Below are 17,263 nucleotides of genomic sequence, written 5' to 3' on the forward strand. Positions count from 1 at the left end.
TGAAAGCCAATGGTCAGTTTGGGAACCAACATTCTTCAAAATATCTTCTGTTGTGTTCAGCAGACGAAAGAAACGATTTTCATTTTGGAATGAACTATCCGTCTAATATTCCATTTTCTTAAGGCACAACAAAAACTTTAATTCACTGCCTATATCATTTAAATTAGGAGTCTTAAATATGACGTTACCTCTCAAGCCTGTTAGATGAGGCAGAGAAAAAAAAGAGAAAGGCTGAGAGACACAGACATTCAACCTTGCCTCTCTCAAGGACATTACAGGGCACTGAAGCACAACAATACATTGTGCATGTTTAGTATCAGGATTTGAAACAATTTTTCTTCAAACGTTATGCTTTTTAATCATATTTATTGCCTGCTTCCTCTGCACATTAACGCTCCAATGCTGACATAAACTCTATCCGCTTTTCAGCCAACACATGTCATTACTCATGAAGAGACTTCTCTGTTGTAGACCGTATATGATGCTTTAGGATATCAAACACATTTTACTCTGGTGAATATGTCTTAGGGCTGATGCCTTGTAAAGTCTTGCTTCCAAAAAGGCTTTTGAACATTTACGCAGGAAAAAGGTTCAATCAAGACACATTGACCTTTTGTGATATAGCAGGCATGTTGTCACACTATATGTTAAGTTATCACAGTGGAACCTGCCATTAAACGTACCGTCTTGTTTAAATAAAGCCAGAAAAATTAATAGATTGTTTAATGGCAGGTTCCTCTGTGATAACAAAAAACAAAACTAAGTAAAAGGTTAATGTGTATGTTTGTGTGTGTATACATTAACCTTTCTCTTTGGATTTTTTGATGTCAACTTTTATTATTATTATTTAAAAACTTTTTTAACTAGGTGTTTGAAACCAATGTCCATATTTGCCTAATGTAACTTTTGATTCAAAACCTTAAAGTTACAGCGCTATAGCCTGAGCGACAACTAGCCCCAGATCCATAGGTCTATTGTCTGGATCAAACGATCTGCCATTGATAGTTCAGGTCTCTGTATGTTCCTTCTGGCTGTTGTCAGTATCAATCATAATAAAATAAGTGTGCTAATTATCTGAACGAGGCTGTCACAGTGGCGTCTTCATTGGAGTACAGATGAAAGTCATAAATCTGCAGTCTGTGTCATTTTATTTAACCTGTTTATTTCGCTTTTTTTTTTTTTTTGGAGCCAAAGCTTTGCTTTGGCCACTGTGCAGCATAATGCTTTCCCAGCCCAATTTCATTAGAAATACTTCAGGCTGTAATTATCCCATTCAATCTTACTCATTCATTTAATGTCAGATCTCTCCCCTATTCAAATGAAACCTAATATTAAAAGGGGCAAGGTCAATGAATTCTGTCTGATTTATCCTTGCTTGTCTCCACTATGCATAGACACGCTCGCGCCATGCGCACGCCCACAGTCCAAGTAACCCATACACTTCCCTCACCGCGCGACCAATACGTCACAGTGATGTTGACGATTACATAAAATTCGATTATTGCCCAATCATGTCGCATCAGGTTCGCGCTGAACTATTAACACCTTTGGAAGCTAGACTAATGATATATGTTTAAAGCACAGTGGCAGCGCCGGCATACTGTAGCACTCAGCTTTAGGGAGTCTGCACGCGCATCACGTATAATTGCGAATTCTGTAAATCCAATTATCGGTAGATTACATTTCTAGGTTTCGTCTGATAAGCAAATGCTGATATCAGATGCTCCGGGTCTCCAGGGGAATAAGAGAAGTCTCGGACTGATTCCGGTCGGGTTTTTTTTTGTACTAATGACTTTTTATGATGTAGCAAGTGAAAGATGCACGTCTTTGGGCTTGGTTGTGAAGTTGCCGATATATTTTGTTTTACAAACATGTTAATGTCCTTATCTCTCTTTCACCCCCACCCCTTTCGCTCCCTTGCAAAAGCGCACTACACACTGATGAGTGCAGTGCACTGGGTTCAGGCGTTTCCTTTTACGATATTCAATTGATCTCTGGCGACGGAATATTCGTGGAGGTTGGGCGACGCATTAAAGCTTTAAGGCCCACCTTAGATATTACTGAAAAAATTAAATCTATAAATGATTAAGTCGCTATACCGTCGCGACTACAAATAGAAATTCTTTGGCGGCCATGTTGTATTCGTTAAGCTCAATTGGGCGATACGTGGAACAATATTACAACCTTTCATATTTAATATAGGGGCTTAGAAGGGAACAATGTGTGCTGCAATAATTGCACATCCCATCCAATGATCCAAATGCGTCCGATCAGAGGTAGCCTGCATGTAACCAGAATGGAGCTATAGTGAAGATACTCAAAATCCTCTGGTGCAGAAGGGAAAATCTAATAAGAGTTCATAGGGTACGGAACAAGGGGGGACCTGATCGGATGAATGTCATTTTCGTTTAAAAAAAAAAAAAATAGGAATTAATAATTAATCATGGTGATGATCATAGAATTAGATATTGGGATGGTGCGTATCAGTGTAAGGATGCTGCCTAACTATCCGCAGCAGTCTATATACTCTAGATCACACTCCTGGGCGATGTATCAAAGGTAGTCTGTGTGCATGCTAATGTGGGGGGCTCATTTCGCGAATTACGCCATATAACCGGATTTGATCGATAAATCGATCCATCGCACATGGAACAGCTAGTGCTCGCGCGAGAGTCGCTATTAACAGCTTAATGTGTAATGGGGTAGACTTGCATAAAGAAAAAAGATAAAAATATCGGGAAATGTATGAAATCCCTACCATGCCCATAAATGTTCAGCCGTGAGCGAGCAGCAGTGAGATGTCAGCTGCTGACGCCCGGTTGCGGTGAGGAGACGGACAATATGGGAGGAGATGAACGATAAAGCATCAGAAATAAAGACTCACACTTCGTAGTTCCTGCGTGCGATCCTTCATTTTTCCCCGCCGTGCTGGCCAAAAATATCGCTTGAGATGTCCGCTGCGTTCGTGAATGTATTATTAGTAAATGTCTGGCTCCTGTTTAATTTCCCACAGATTTCGGTGATTTCAAAAAAAGAGCGCCCCGTTCTTCCCCTCTGCACTATTTCACGCCTTTTTCCTTTTCCCTGTTCCCGGTTCTGTGATGGTGTGTCCTCCGTGGCGGTGCAGTGATGCCCCGCAGCGCGCTCTGACTCCAGCACACGAATGCGATTCCGAACGCGGTACTGATGCTGCAAAAAAAAAAAAAAAAAAAAAAAAAAGAGGTGGGGGGAGGGGAGCGATGCAGAGGGCTGGAGCACTTATGCGCATGCGCCGCCGGCTCTCTTTACCTCCTGCCCCTCCCCCATTCCGCTCGCTTGCTGTACTGCGTGTCTCCGCAGCGCGTAACTGACCTACGTTCTCCATTATAAGTAGGGAACTGTAGTTTGTTTTAGGCGGAATACAAAACCAGGAGCCTCTATTTGGATTGACGAAATAATCGATGCGGTTCTGTTTTATTGTAATGGATTGAAAAGGGGGTAGAACGCATCGAAAAAGATGCTTTTTGAAACATTTCAAATCGGATTTTCTTTAACTCCCCATTAGCTAGTGTGAGGTAACAATTTACCTCAAATATCAAATGTCACTGTTATGATGTGTATTGTGTAGCCTACAAAGAGAAATACATGCTAATAGTCAACAACACATTAATCTGAAGGGTAGAGAATATAACTGAAAGGCCTATAAAGTGATCCAGGTGTTTTTAAAGTCATCCTGAATTGCAGCCTCTTTACATATTTTCAAATGAACTGTGTGTAAACAAAATGTAAAATGAGTCTTCGTTTTATCTTTCAAAAAGAGCAATACCACATATTTTATTTTTTTAAACAAATTAAAGTATACCAAGGCAAATATTGTTGATATTCATATAAAATACCAATACATTTATTAAGATGGCTTTTTGTGAAATCTGAAGATAGCCTATAAAGAGCTGTTTAATGTTTGAGTGCCATTTAAAAAAAAAAAAAATGTTGCCTGAGCTAAAAAATGATGAGATCTCTGATAAAATGACATAACATTATTTACATTAACTTTGAACAACTTCTGTCTGGGACTGCTTGTGCCTTTCAGCATTTTTACACATGAACGGAAGAAAAAAGGACTAATCCTACATCGCTGTTTGCTAACAAATTTACTTTTTGTTTTCTTTGAAGAGTGTGATATGCTAAACTTTAAAAAATAAAAATATTTTTAAATGTCTTGGGAAAAGTTTCTAATGTGAGGATTAATTATTATAATGAGCACCAGTATTATTATTAATAATAATAATTTAAATAATATTTAATTAAAACATTTTTCAAAGACGTTTGGTAACCATTTCCCAATAATGGCATCTGTGAAAACGTTTCATAGGAAAAACGAAGTACTACATTTTAATTAAAGATTACAAAGACCATAAGAGCAGGGCGAGGAACATGCATTATAAAAGTAAATACTTTCATTTAACTTAAACTGTTGAGTTGAGCAGGGAAACAGCATTTGCACTGCGTTTGTTTATTGGTCTTGGTTTGGATTGCTTGAAACATCTGCCAAAGGCAAGCTTCTGGAACAAATGATCAGGGTGGGAGGGATCTTCAGTCCATCTTTCTGCCCCAGTTCACTGTCCTGGGCTAGAAGAGCTAAGATATCTATACTACGGGAATTGGTTTTAAAGTATACGTTCAAGAATTTAACTTATTATTGCTAATCCCAGTGCTATAAGAGTGTCAAGTGGCTCCATATTAGACAAAGACATCCCAATCTAAGGGAAGAGATATACAAAGCAGTTTTGTCCAAGTAAAATAAATTACTTTTTGCATTTTTTTTTTGCACATATGTTCAAATGTTTCAGTAAGAAGAAATGTGTGCATTAGGTTATACACAAAATATTAATTTAATGTCATTGCAGTTTTAATGACATTGAAGATGTTTGTGAGTCATCTCTCCACCACCAGCGCTTGCAATTCATGCATTTGGTGGTTCATACAGTATCACATTACTTGCATTTGACCACATGGCATTTAATTTATAAACTCCATCAAACACAAATATTCATGTGTATGAAGTTTGTTAAATTCAGACTGAATCTTTATAAGGCCTTTAACAGTAGTAATTATGACAAACCATGCAGATTTAGGGAGTTTTGGGCCTAAATGATTGAACTGAACTGTCTGAACACAGCAGAAGGCCTGTAGGAAGCATATCTTTTCTACAGGGGGCACTGTTTGGTTCAGAAAGACTGTAGTCACAGGAAAAAGATTTGTCATTTTAATGGACCCTTTTCACATTTCTGGGTTTTTCAGAAGCAGAAGTCCTCATAGTTATATATCCTCATATATATTTGTTCCCATTTGCTCAAGTAGCTAAAGAAAAACGCCCCATCAGTGTTTTCACGTCTTCAAAAAAGAGGAAGAAATAGCGATAACGGCAGTCAGACGTTTTTTTACCGTTGTCTTTTTTTTACTGTCGTCTTTTTTTTTAACGACCGTCACTCCCATAGTCGTTGTATTAGAAACATGCTCACAGCAGCCAGTCTTAACTTTTTTTTTTTTTTTGTAATTTGGTGCAAAGGTAATCAAACAGAAAGTGTTATGTACTACAGGGCTGTTGAATGCTTGAATATAATTGGTTTACGAACGTCCTAAGGTGTGCAATTATTTTCAGGGAAACACACTGCTAAAGTAGATCCAGCAGGTCTTGACTGCATTACAGTTCAATATCACTTTGCCAAATGATTTCAGTTATTTCAAAGGTCTTTACAGACCACTAAAACTAAAACCCACAACAATACTGACCGAGCAAAAACATATAGTAAACAATAGGATAAACACAACAAACATAAAATTGTAATTGTTATAAAAGTTCACAAATCTAGTACCTCATTTCACCTACTATAAGGACTGAAAGCAGTCTAAAGTGAAAACTAGAGACAAAATATACTTTTTTTTCAAGAAAGTTTTTTTTATTGCATCAGTCTGAAAGCATTCATGTTTTAAATGTAATACTGCGGTCTGCAGGTTGAATAAAATACACATCAAATGATACAATTAAATCATGTATTGAGAATTGTTTTTAAAATATGAAAAACATATAAGTTCTTAAAAATAGCTTTTGCAAATTTGTGTAGAAATCAAGTCAATGGTATTTCATTTATGATAACTATTTTCACTGAATCTTTGCCAAATATTTAAAATAGCTTATGACAATTTTTATACATGCATTATATCAGAAGGCCCTTCATTCAGATTTTACAATATCCTTACATTCTACAGTTGTTGTATTACAGCAAAGATGCATTTCTTGTAAAGCCATTGGATTTTTTAAACACAATGGGCTGCTCTCTGCCAAATGGCTGGTAATAATTTAGAGTACCATCCCCACCTGGCGTAGGAGCGTATTTCTCACAAAATAACCCTGTAAGACTTGGGCCACACATCGCAGTGTAGAAAATCAAAAGAGAGCCGTGCTTGAGTTTTAACGTTTGTTGGACATTTTTGCCTTGCTTTGGGATAACAGATATCCTTCCCAAAAGATCATCATCAAACACGTTGTCACGGTCCCACACCTCAAATTTTAACTCCCTGTAAGAAGAGGATGTTGCAATTTTTTAAAGTTTCACATTTTTACAACATGAAAGAAACTGAAACTTTGATTATGAAAACATATAGTTTGAGAATATAGCTATTACTCACTTTTTTGTATTCAGATTCACAGTTCCAACATCGAACAGGTAGTCCCACAGAGGAAAGTTGTTGTTATAAATCACGGGGGTTGTAGCCTTTTGAGTTCCGTAGAACACTTTAACATAACCATCAGTTTTAGAGAACCGGTCGCCCCATAATCCCGCAGCACTCTTCACGGTCACTTTCAAGGTGGCCACTCCTGGCTCACTCGGACAGCAGTTACTATCAACTTTTCGATGACCACTGCATTTGCATGCGCAATTCCTGTCACGCCGGCCCACTTTGCAACTGGAGGGGCAAGCGGTGGATATTGCGTTTTTTGTGATGTATTTGCTGATGGCAGCTCGCAGACCGGCTTTTCTAGCTGAGTCATTTTTCACGAGCATATGCAATGAGCTCAAGGTGTAGGACACCACTCCTGGAATTTTCTTCAGTGACTTGAGCCACACGCCATAACCGTTATTGACGCTTGGATTGAAGAGGATGTCTTGCTGCTCACCGTTGCCGCCCAATATTTTAGTGACGCGGTCAGAAAAGTAGCCACTGAAGCTGCTCTTGTTCTCCAGTCTCTTTTGCCTGCCTGCGCAGAAGTTTGCTTGCGCGCTCACATTCACACCCTCAACGACGGCAGACGCTTCTTTCGATAAGCAGATGCTCACGTCGTGTACTGTTAGACCTGACATGGAAATCTGGCAAGTCTTCACAGCAGTGGTTGACTCCACGTGGCCGCCCAGGTCGACTCTCCGCAAGAAGTGTGTTCCATAGATAGAAATAAAATGGTTGTATGCATCTTCTGACTTGCTGTCAAATTTAGCAGGGAGTGAACTGATAGAACTGGCAAATTCTTTGGTCAATGGAGGACTAGCTTGAAGACGAAATCTGATGAAAGGAAAGAAAAAAAGATTTTCATGCTTCATGTTCGTAATCTAATGTAGCATAACACGAATCACACACACTGGTCAATATGAAAGCCTGATTCTGCCATCGAGTTAAAGGAGAACTCCGGCGCAAAATGAACCTTTGGTCTAATCGGTCCCTAGTCGAGCGTTCTCTGAGATTTGATTTCATGATAATCGAATGTAAAGAGTTTTATCTCTAAAAACTGTTTAGCGTATACGCTAGAATATGGGGGCATTCAATAAGTATAAAGAAATCACTAGTTACTATCACAAGGCTCAAGATAGTCCCACACTAACACAGTCACATAATGAGGGTCCCTACATGCAAAACGAAGCATTGAGAACTATGTAACGAACAGCGTTCATACAGTTCAGAAGTTCGCTGAACTTGGCACGTCGTTCGTGGTTCGGCTTGTTGAGACTGTTTTCCAAAGACGGCACCGCCTGTATACACAAAGTGCACTATCTTTATAAAATATCTTCTTATTGAACGATCTGTACACTTACAAAGTTCTCAATGCTTCGTTTTGCATGTATGGAGCCTCATTATGTTACTGTGTTAGTGTGATGCTATTTTTAGCCTTGTTAGTGGGATAAACTAGCGATTTCTTTTACTTAGTATATGCCCCCATTACTAGTGTTATGCGCTAAACAGTTTTTAGAGATAAAACTACTTACATACGATTATCATGAAAACAAATCTCAGAGAACGGTCGACTGGGGACCAATGTGTAATTAGACCAAAGGTTCATTTTGCGCCGGAGTTCTCCTTTAAAAATTTTTAAAAAAGGGTAATTGTGACTTTATTGACCTTAGGTTAGACACCGTGTTGAATTTTAGGCGAATGAAAACGAGTCTGTGAGGGATAGGCTTACAGTATCAAGGGCAAGCACTGTATACAGTTCAAAAACTTCCTTTTTGTACAACTTTCAAAACTGTTTCATGGAGATTTTATTTACTAAAATTTTGTAGGGTTTCGTCAGCTGAACAATTGGCCGTTGAACATGCTGGACTTCTATCCCTCACAGCCCTCTTTTAATTTTTGTCAAAAATTTCAACGTTTTATCTCACAATGTGACTATTTTTTTTTTTTTTTACAGTGCAATAAAAAAGCACTCTTCCACAGAGTTTATAGGGTTTGGAGCCAGAGGGGCGTAAGTGGCATTTTGGGCGAATATGAGTTTTTTATATCAAAATAAAGGTCTCGATGAGCTCTATCAAATGGTGCCAAAATACGTAGATTTTTTTTAAAGAACATGTTCATTGTGTTAATATGCCATACATTTTTAACTTAAATACTCATTCATGTAAGTATGCCTGTGGTTGCAAGGCTTGTGGTTTAAGGTTGATAATACAGGTGGTCAAAATTTTGTTTTGTCTCTCCTGTAAAGTTTGTTAAAAGCCACTTACGCCCCTCTGGCTTGATCTTTCATAGTTAATCCTAAAATTTCACACTGTACCTTTATAAACCCTGGCCTAATGTCATGATTTGCATATGTATGAGGTCAATCAGATTGCAGGCATTAAATAAACTCTTAATAATTTCATTTCCACCCTTATTCCCAATAATAATATGATAATAAAGATTCATTATTAGTGTACACACTTACGTGTAATAGCGACAGGAGAAGGTGTGGCCTGTGAAGGAGTACTTGTCTTGAGCTGAATGGGTTTTTGCAAACCTGGCTGACACGGAAAGAGTACCAGCGACAGCCGCACCTGCCACCATCGGCACACTCAGCCCAACCTTCCAGCCGACACTGAGCGAATTGGAGGTTTCCTTAAGAACTGAGCTTGCTGATTCATACACCTTGCTGCTGAGGCTTCGACGGCATTGCACCTTGACGCGCCAGTCGGTCACAGATGCTGGCACCTTCTGTTTCTCGTTGAGTAGTGAGTTCTCACACACAGTGCAGTTTCCAGGCCCACCTCCATCCATGTAGGTAAGCACATCCACCACAAAAGCTCCGGTGGTCTTCATCCGCACTATGTCAAAGCCTTCTCCCACCAAATTATGCCCAGGCACGAAATTAAGCTTCTTGCACTCTGCGTTGGGAACCGTTTCACAACAGAGGGCAAAAGGAAGAAAGAGGAGCAACAGAAGGGGAGCCATTTGTACTGCAGGCTGAAAGAGAGGAGAATGAGACTCATTATTCAAATTGAATAACTGATCAAGAAGTATTCGGACACGACGTAAAAATGCCTGAGCGTCTTTACATTTTAAAACAAAATATCAAACTAAGTATTTCAAACATTATAAATAGTTTACTAATGTTTTAATTGGTCTGTTTATCGATCATTGCATAAATGTTTTCATTGCAATAATAATAACAATAAAAAACAATAAAAATAAAAACATATTGTTGGTTTAACTTAAAAAATGAAAAAAAAATATAGTTGGTTTAACTTAAAAAATGAAGTAACCTGGTTGCTTTAAAATTTTAAGTTGATTGAACTGGAAAATAATAGTTAATACAATGAAGGAGGTTAATTTAATTATCAGAAACTCAAAATAATACGTTATCTGAACTAAATAAATTATTCAAGTTGATTTGACAAAAGAAAATATCTTGTGATAACAAATCTTGAAAATATTTTTTAAAGTTGATTGAACTGGAAAAAGTGAGTTAATACAATGGAGATTTAATCATCAGAAACAAAAGAAAAAATGTTGTGATAACAAATCTTGAAAATATTTTTTTTACAGTGAAATACTCTTAGATCTTTCAGTTTCCATCACTAACCAATGCTGAAAAATTGTCTGTTCTTCATAGAGTTAACAGCTAATTAAACAATAAATCTGTGAAATACTAGTTCTGGTGTTCTGCTTTGTTGCTAAATCTGTTTTTACATGATTTTGAAAATCAAATGAAATCATCTCCAGAAGAAAATATTTTCAAGATTTGTTATCACAACATTTTTTCTTTTGCCAGATCAACTTAAATAATTTATTTAGTTCAGATAACTTATAATTTGGAGTTTCTAATGATTCAATTATTCTCCTTCATTGTATTAACTCACTTTTTCCAGTTCAATCAACTTAAAATTTTGATGCAACCAGGTTACTTATTTTTTTAAGTTAAACCAACAATATTTTTACAGAATTTTTTTTTGTATTTATAGTACAATTTATACTACTTTCAAAATTAAAAGTGGAAGGCTGGAGATTAAAAGGTTCTAAAGATAACAAGAAACATTTCATGCAAGTAAAACATGACCTGTTTAACTAAATAAATCCACTAATTTAGTGCCCAGCAGAAAATGCACATTTACCATTTTGAAGTAAGCCTACTTTTGGAAAATTAAATTTTCTTTATCCGAATTCTTTAAAGTGTTAAAACAGTTTTTTATTGTACATTATACCAAAAACAAATACATTTAAGCATTTACAGAAAGATGAATAGTTTAAAATTTATACAAAATGTGAAAATACCAAGCAAACAGTTGACATTTACCTAGTTGAGATGTTTTCTTAACAGCTTTGGTAGAGCAGACGATTAGGTTAAATAACCCCAATGTTAGAAAAAAAACATAGGCGGGAGGGGGTGTTATAACCAGTTATGTAGTACCTTCACACTTTTTTTCAATAACACCAACACAAAGACACAAGCACAATTTTAACATCTTTTGTAACATCTTTGTATCGACAAATAATTCTTCGCTCTCTTACAGTTAAAAGAAATTAGAAAATCTGATTCTGAACAAATTGTAACTTTTTTTTGCAACTAGCATTGCCTGTGAGGAATAGACTTATTTACACTCTTCTCAGGCCATCTATTGCAGTGCAGTCAATAAAATCAATAATACTTCTTTAACTTAATTTCAGAAATTCCATTGTGCTTCTTCTTGATGAATGCTAAAAAAAATCTAAATTGTTAAAGATTTTTCAATATGAGATAAAGACATGAAACAATAAAACATTGTAGCCTGTATTTCTCAATGGCAGTGAGGTGCACTTACTGCAAATGAATCATGACATATAGTCTTCTACTAGTGAAGCTCACACTGCAGGGTCATACTAATCAAGATTTGATATCAGTCTTGATTCAGTCTTCTCTCTGTCTGGTCTATTTAATGCAATAAATTGCAGACCGTTGACCTTCGCACTGAGATTGGCATCTCTGGATCTGTGCTCGATTGGTTATCTAACTTGAATGAAAATTCCTACCAAGACAAGTGGAAAGAGTCAGTCTCTGTACTCTGCACTCAGGGATTTTAGTGGAATGACCCAACCATGTGTAAGATTTCAACCATTTTTGGACCTCACAGTAAATGGGGTTTAATAGTTTACAACATCAATGCGATATTTTTTGTGGACGTTTGGACTCTCTCTCACATGTAATGACTTTTATCATATCAAGATCTTAGTGTGTTCTAGACCAACTTTGGTGCAAGTATTCGATGCATCAGCATTCATAAATGTGAGGTGAATATCTGACTAGACGTTTTCAGAGAGAAACAGAAGTTCTTCACACCTCTCATCTGCAATGTCTGCAGAAATGGTGTAAACCACTGTTCCTCTTTAACAATGCATCAAAGCATTCAAAAACCACTAGGCTTTGACTTTTTAGTTTCAACCATTTCACAATTATTCAATTACACTGTTTATTTATCTTATTATAGCAGCCATTATAGTTCTAAATCTACACATTTATTAAGTCCTCAGGGTGCAGTCAGAATTTGGTGAAACTGCTTTCTCTTTTTATGCTTTTTGGGCATGGAAGGACCTGCAAAACACCTTTAATAAAAAAACACTCACCTCTTTTAAAGGTCTTTTACAAAAACACGTTGCGATTTGCATACTTCATTCTATACACATGTAAAGTTAGATTTGGAAACATAAAGGGCCTACACCCAACTCAGAAACCGGAAAAAAAAAAACTATGATGAAAAAATGTACTTGCATGGTGTCAAACCATCTTTGTCTAGTATCTTCACGAAATCATCAAATTATCAAAACTTTCCGCAAATTCGCGAGAGACCGGCTTCTGCCAGCAAGAGAAAAAGAGCGGAAAGACAACCTGCTAATAATGTAAAAGGTCCATGTTACATTTAACCCCACGCTCCCCTATATGTTTTAATGAGTGAAACTGTTTTTGACAGATTTTGTATCTAAATGCAGCACCACTTTTAATGTCAAATTCAAGACAAATTGCAATCAGATCGCCTGCCAAAGCCAAAATGATCCTTTGCCCATCAAGTACCTGCCAAGGAGTTCAATAACAGATATTTTTTCACCTGGAATATTTAAAAAGGTCATATGAAGTGACAGAAATAATACCTTGACTTTTTGCAAATTGATGTTTTTTTTGAGGGATGAGGAACATGCTGACTCCTCCAGAGAGAGATCTGCTCTGGCTTATTACTTTATCCCTTCAGAACATCTACCTGAAGATCAATGCATGCCAGAAGAGACCAAACCACACTGAGGGGAATTTTAATGTTTATTCTTTCAGATATCATGACATTTTAAATGTATCCAGCCCTTTTCTCCTGCACTACAAAGTTTCAAGGAAGCTAGAAAACTTGAGGTAACAACTATATCCGATATTTTTTTAAAGAAGAAGCCAAACAATAACTTGATTTATTCAAAATGAAACTAATTAGGATTAAATACAGTTAAGATTTTAAATAATAATAAAAAACAATGAGTTGCGTTAAATGCAAATTAATTTGAAGAGTAATAAGTAAGCTCTGACAATCTTAAAATAAATCATAGTAAGGAAAACTCTTTATGTGATTAGAATCATTTATTCTGAAGCTCGCTTTCAGGTTTTTGTTCATCCAATCAGTCATCAAAACAGCCTCGGTTCCTCTGGCACACCAGAAATCCACTTTAAATAAGTACTCAGTCGTACACTGAAAAAAATAATATGCTTTATCTAATCTATAAAATTGTGGCAACATATTGCAAGCAATATTATTAATTAAATTGTGCAAATTAGAATGAATTAGAATGTTAATTTGATTAACTATTACTCAATTCTAATTTGTTCAATTTAATAAATAATATTGCTTGTAATCTGTTGCCACAATTTAATTGATTAGATAAAGCATATTCATTTTTACAGTGTATTTGACCAAACTTTGTTAAAGGCACAAATAGCAATTTTCGTTGTGGGACTATTGTGCATTTTAAATACATATAACTATATATGCCACGCAGCATCAGATCTTGGTTTAGTCTCGATTGTGATCTAGGCCACGAACGCTTGCTGTGGAATGTGGGCTAACCCATTTACACCAGCAGCGTAGCCGAGTTCGACCCAGATGTTACATCAGTTGTAAAGTTCTTCGGTCTGACAGGCCTGTGATCTGAATACAAGCTTTACTGTGCAATGCAAGATAATAACTCACAAAAATAAAAAGTCTGTCATTCCAAAATTTTATCATTCCAAACTTGTATCATCTGCACATCACACAAAGGAAGAAAATGCCAAGTCATGGAACGTTGGTATGTTGGTTTTTGTTCCTTAATGAAGACAAATGTTTCATTTTTGGCTGAACTTTTTTCTTTAACACACCATTGAATTGATCGCTAGGCTGTGTCGAGTGCACTGCTGCAGTAGGGCTTGATGTTTTGCATTCTGTACCGCAATTTATGACCCGCGCACAGGTCACTGAGTGCAGCGGCAGTGAAGGGAGAAACTTGCAGTCTATCTTAAATGCCTGCCAAGCTGCATCCCAATGCTACAGCAGTCCCTGTGCCAAATTTTTACTGCCCTGGTTGCCTAATCTTAACCCCACCCCTACACCTAATCCTAAACCTACCCATACTGCACTGTCAAAAAAAAAGTACGAAAGCTGTCACTGGGGCGGTACCTTTTCAAAAAGGTACACTTTTGTACCAAAAGGGTGCATATTGGTACAATATGCACCCTTTAGGTACAAAAGTGTACCATGAAGGTACCAATGTGTACCCTTTAGGTACAAAAGTGTACCTTTTGAAAAGGTACCGCCCCAGTGACAGCTTTCGTACCTTTTGGGTAATAATCTGCCTGGGATTTGGCACAGCGCCTGCAAGTGGCGACACACGGCTCCAGGGGTTTTCAATCAAAGAGTACACTTTCCCATTAAAATTCTATAATTCTATATTTTTTTATTGTTTTTACTTTATTTGAATGTTTTTATTTAAAACAAAATGAATTGTTCACCCAAAATGAAAACTGTATGAGCTGAAAACTCACCTCATACCAATCATACACCAAACCCATGACTTACTTTCTTCTGTAAATAAGTAGGCTATTTTGAGGAATTGTCCTGATTACATTTCCATGCAATTACAATGAATGTGGATTGATGCTTTCAAGCTTTAAAAAAGGGTCCCATACACATAGTCGACAATGCATTATTCTTGTTCTTAAGCTGTCAAATCACTAAAGTAAAATGTTAAAGGTGTGGTCACATTAGCGATTTTTGCATGCAAAAAAGCACATTGTCAGTAGCGTTGAAATGCCTGAAGCATAGTTTGCATATAGCCGCAGAAGTCGCCAACTTGCCAAATTGGGGTTATGCAGCAAACTTCCTTAATCTGTAACAGGTCGCATCACTTCTGGTTCTGAGCTGTATAAATATTGAGCTCTTTTACTCAAGATACATTCAAAGGAACGGGCAAAGATGAGCATAACCAGCCCGTTCTCATCCTTTAGCGTCACATAGAACGCTATATGACAAAACGGCGCTATACTACGCACATGGCACCTTTTATCGTTAATATTCACGCGAACCCAAGGCGTCATAAATCCTTTAACGTAATATGAGACTACCCTACCCTACTCCACACCTAAACCTAACCATCACAGCGCGTGTTATATTAACGATAACGGGTGCCATGTGCGTAGTATAGCGCCGTTTTGTCATGTAGCGTTCTATATGACGCTAAAGGATGAGAATGCGTTGGCATAACCGATGTCCATCGTATAGATTGATAGCCTAAAAGTTTTTATTTTTTATTTTACTTCTTCTAACCAACATTTAGATATTAAATCAAATAAGACAGCAATAATTAAAAGATCTAGCTAGGTTAGTGGATTACCTTAAAAGTCAACGCATTCTCACCCCAAGGCGTCACCTTTTGACCATGCTTCAATATTTGACGCTTTAGGCGCCCCCACGATCCTACGGCGTTATCTAACTGACGCTAAAGGAAAGCGTCAGTTATGACGCGAGTAGGTTTAGGTCTGACACGCGATCCTAGGGCGTCATCTAACTGACGCTAAACGGCGCCTAAAGCGTCAGATATTGAAGTATGGCCAAAATGCTTTGTCGTCAGTTCGTACTGCCAATAACATGTTCTCCGGCAAGCGGATGCAATGGGAGAAGTTTCGCCCTCACAGGGAACAATATTTTAATTTACTGTATATTTTTAATCTTACATGGAACATTGTTATTTATGGTATGCATAACAAAACACAATCAATAGTTGAAATTGCAAACTCAAATAGTTGTGTTGGCCCTTTGTTAAGTATATGACTTGGACTGGTCATAATTACTCAACGCATTCTCACCCCAAGGCGTCACCTTTGACCATGCTTCAATATTTGACGTTTTAGGCGCCCTTTAGCGTCACTTACATGACGCGATCCTACGGCGTCATCTAACTGACGCTAAAGGAAAGCGTCTGTTAGAGGACGCGGTTAGGTTTAGGTGTGGGGTGGGGGTAGGGTACACGCGATCCCAGGGCGTCATCTAACTGACGCTAAAGGGCGCCTAAAGTGTCAGATATTGAAGCATGTCCAAATGCTTCCCAAGGCGTCAGTTAAGTGACGCCTTGGGGGTGAGAATGGGCTGAATTATCATGATAATATGATAAGATGTTATGGTTTCTCAACCTCAGTGGTATTCTTCCATCCATGGCTTGGCTCATGAATTTTATAAATAACGTAACTAGTCATTAGATCACTATCCCTAAATGACTGCTTGTAAATTTACGAATACTATATGGGGAAGGTTTGGGGTTATGAATATTAAATCGGCGGCATGAATGCCTGCATTATGTTTCGAAGCAAGGTAGCCATATTAATATTCATTTGCTGCATTTTCATCATAGTTGATCATCGACATGATGGCTACGGGAGAGGATTTGTGAATGGCGGTGACACTAGGTCATGTGATAAGGGCAACATGGCAAATGTAGTAGGCCTACATCCAGATTATTCAGATTCATACTATATAGAATGCATTTTTTTTAGCGATTATGGAGTAATTACTACCCAGAAGACTAATTTTCAGCTGGTTCCTTCTAGATTTTCCTTGATTTAGGTGTATAATAAAGCCTATGTAAACATACTTTGTTTTATGTAAGTTATACACACCCATAGTTTCTAATAAGTAACTAGATAAGACAGCTTGGGGTGTGAGTGTACATTACAGAACAAAACGTGAAAGTATCAAAGTTGTGTTGACCATAGGTTTTATTTTTTATTCTCATAAACTGAAAAAACTCATTTTTAACACCCATTAAGAAAACCTCGAAGGAACCAGCGGCAAATTAGACTTCCGGATTCTGACGTCATACCTTCAGCACATTATTCCACCTCATCACCTGGCATTAATTCACCATTGCTTAACCTTTTTCAGAGCAGCCTGAATGCAAGCGACTCAGTAAAAAGCTGTTTAAAGCCCCTAGATCACTTATAATTTTCCACTGCTCATATTATCGGGAGATTTATACATTTAGGGCAACAAAATGCAAGTGCTGCATG

The 17,263-nt window shown here is 37.4% G+C and overlaps 3 protein-coding genes across 10 annotated transcripts in view; 1 reads left to right on the forward strand and 2 right to left on the reverse strand.

Annotated features, from left to right (window-relative positions):
* stx1b (syntaxin 1B) overlaps window positions 1-3,192 on the reverse strand; it is a 45,298-nt gene extending 42,106 nt beyond the window's left edge. Inside the window, exon 1 of the mRNA XM_039681416.2 lies at window positions 2,885-3,192. Within this exon, the coding sequence (XP_039537350.1) occupies window positions 2,885-2,914 (30 nt within the window). The 5' untranslated portion in view covers window positions 2,915-3,192. The remainder of the gene's footprint in view (window positions 1-2,884) is intronic.
* The window catches only part of LOC120485597 (uncharacterized), a 78,384-nt gene that overhangs the window by 44,993 nt on the left and 16,128 nt on the right, over window positions 1-17,263 (forward strand). The gene's annotated exons all lie outside the window — the stretch shown is intronic.
* Window positions 5,932-11,448, reverse strand: prf1.3 (perforin 1.3). Of its 2 annotated transcripts, XM_039681412.2 has the most exons (4): window positions 11,015-11,448; window positions 9,170-9,684; window positions 6,670-7,539; window positions 5,932-6,558 (listed from the first exon to the last, which is right to left on the reverse strand). In XM_039681412.2, the coding sequence occupies exons 2-4, from the start codon at window positions 9,670-9,672 to the stop codon at window positions 6,258-6,260; spliced, it is 1,674 nt and encodes a 557-aa protein (XP_039537346.2). In that variant the 5' UTR covers window positions 9,673-9,684; window positions 11,015-11,448; the 3' UTR covers window positions 5,932-6,257. The 2 variants fall into 2 exon arrangements, with proteins under 2 accessions (XP_039537346.2, XP_088979113.1); XM_089122987.1 differs by lacking the exon at window positions 11,015-11,448 and having other exon boundaries at window positions 9,170-9,766.

This window comes from Pimephales promelas, chromosome 18 (genome assembly GCF_988280905.1).
Source record: "Pimephales promelas chromosome 18, fPimPro1.hap1.1, whole genome shotgun sequence".
In the NCBI taxonomy this organism is placed as follows: Eukaryota; Metazoa; Chordata; class Actinopteri; order Cypriniformes; family Leuciscidae; genus Pimephales; species Pimephales promelas.

What these genes read in the sequence shown, in the direction of transcription:
- prf1.3 (XM_039681412.2), bottom strand. Translation starts at nt 9,672, where the DNA reads ATGGCTCCCCTTCTGTTGCTCCTCTTTCTTCCTTTTGCCCTCTGTTGT. An exon ending in TTCTCCTGTCGCTATTACAC is followed by an intron (nt 7,540 to 9,169) that starts GTAAGTGTGTAC and finishes TCCTTTCATCAG; the next exon opens with ATTTCGTCTTCAAGCTAGTC. An exon ending in GTGAATCTGAATACAAAAAA is followed by an intron (nt 6,559 to 6,669) that starts GTGAGTAATAGC and finishes CTCTTCTTACAG; the next exon opens with GGAGTTAAAATTTGAGGTGT.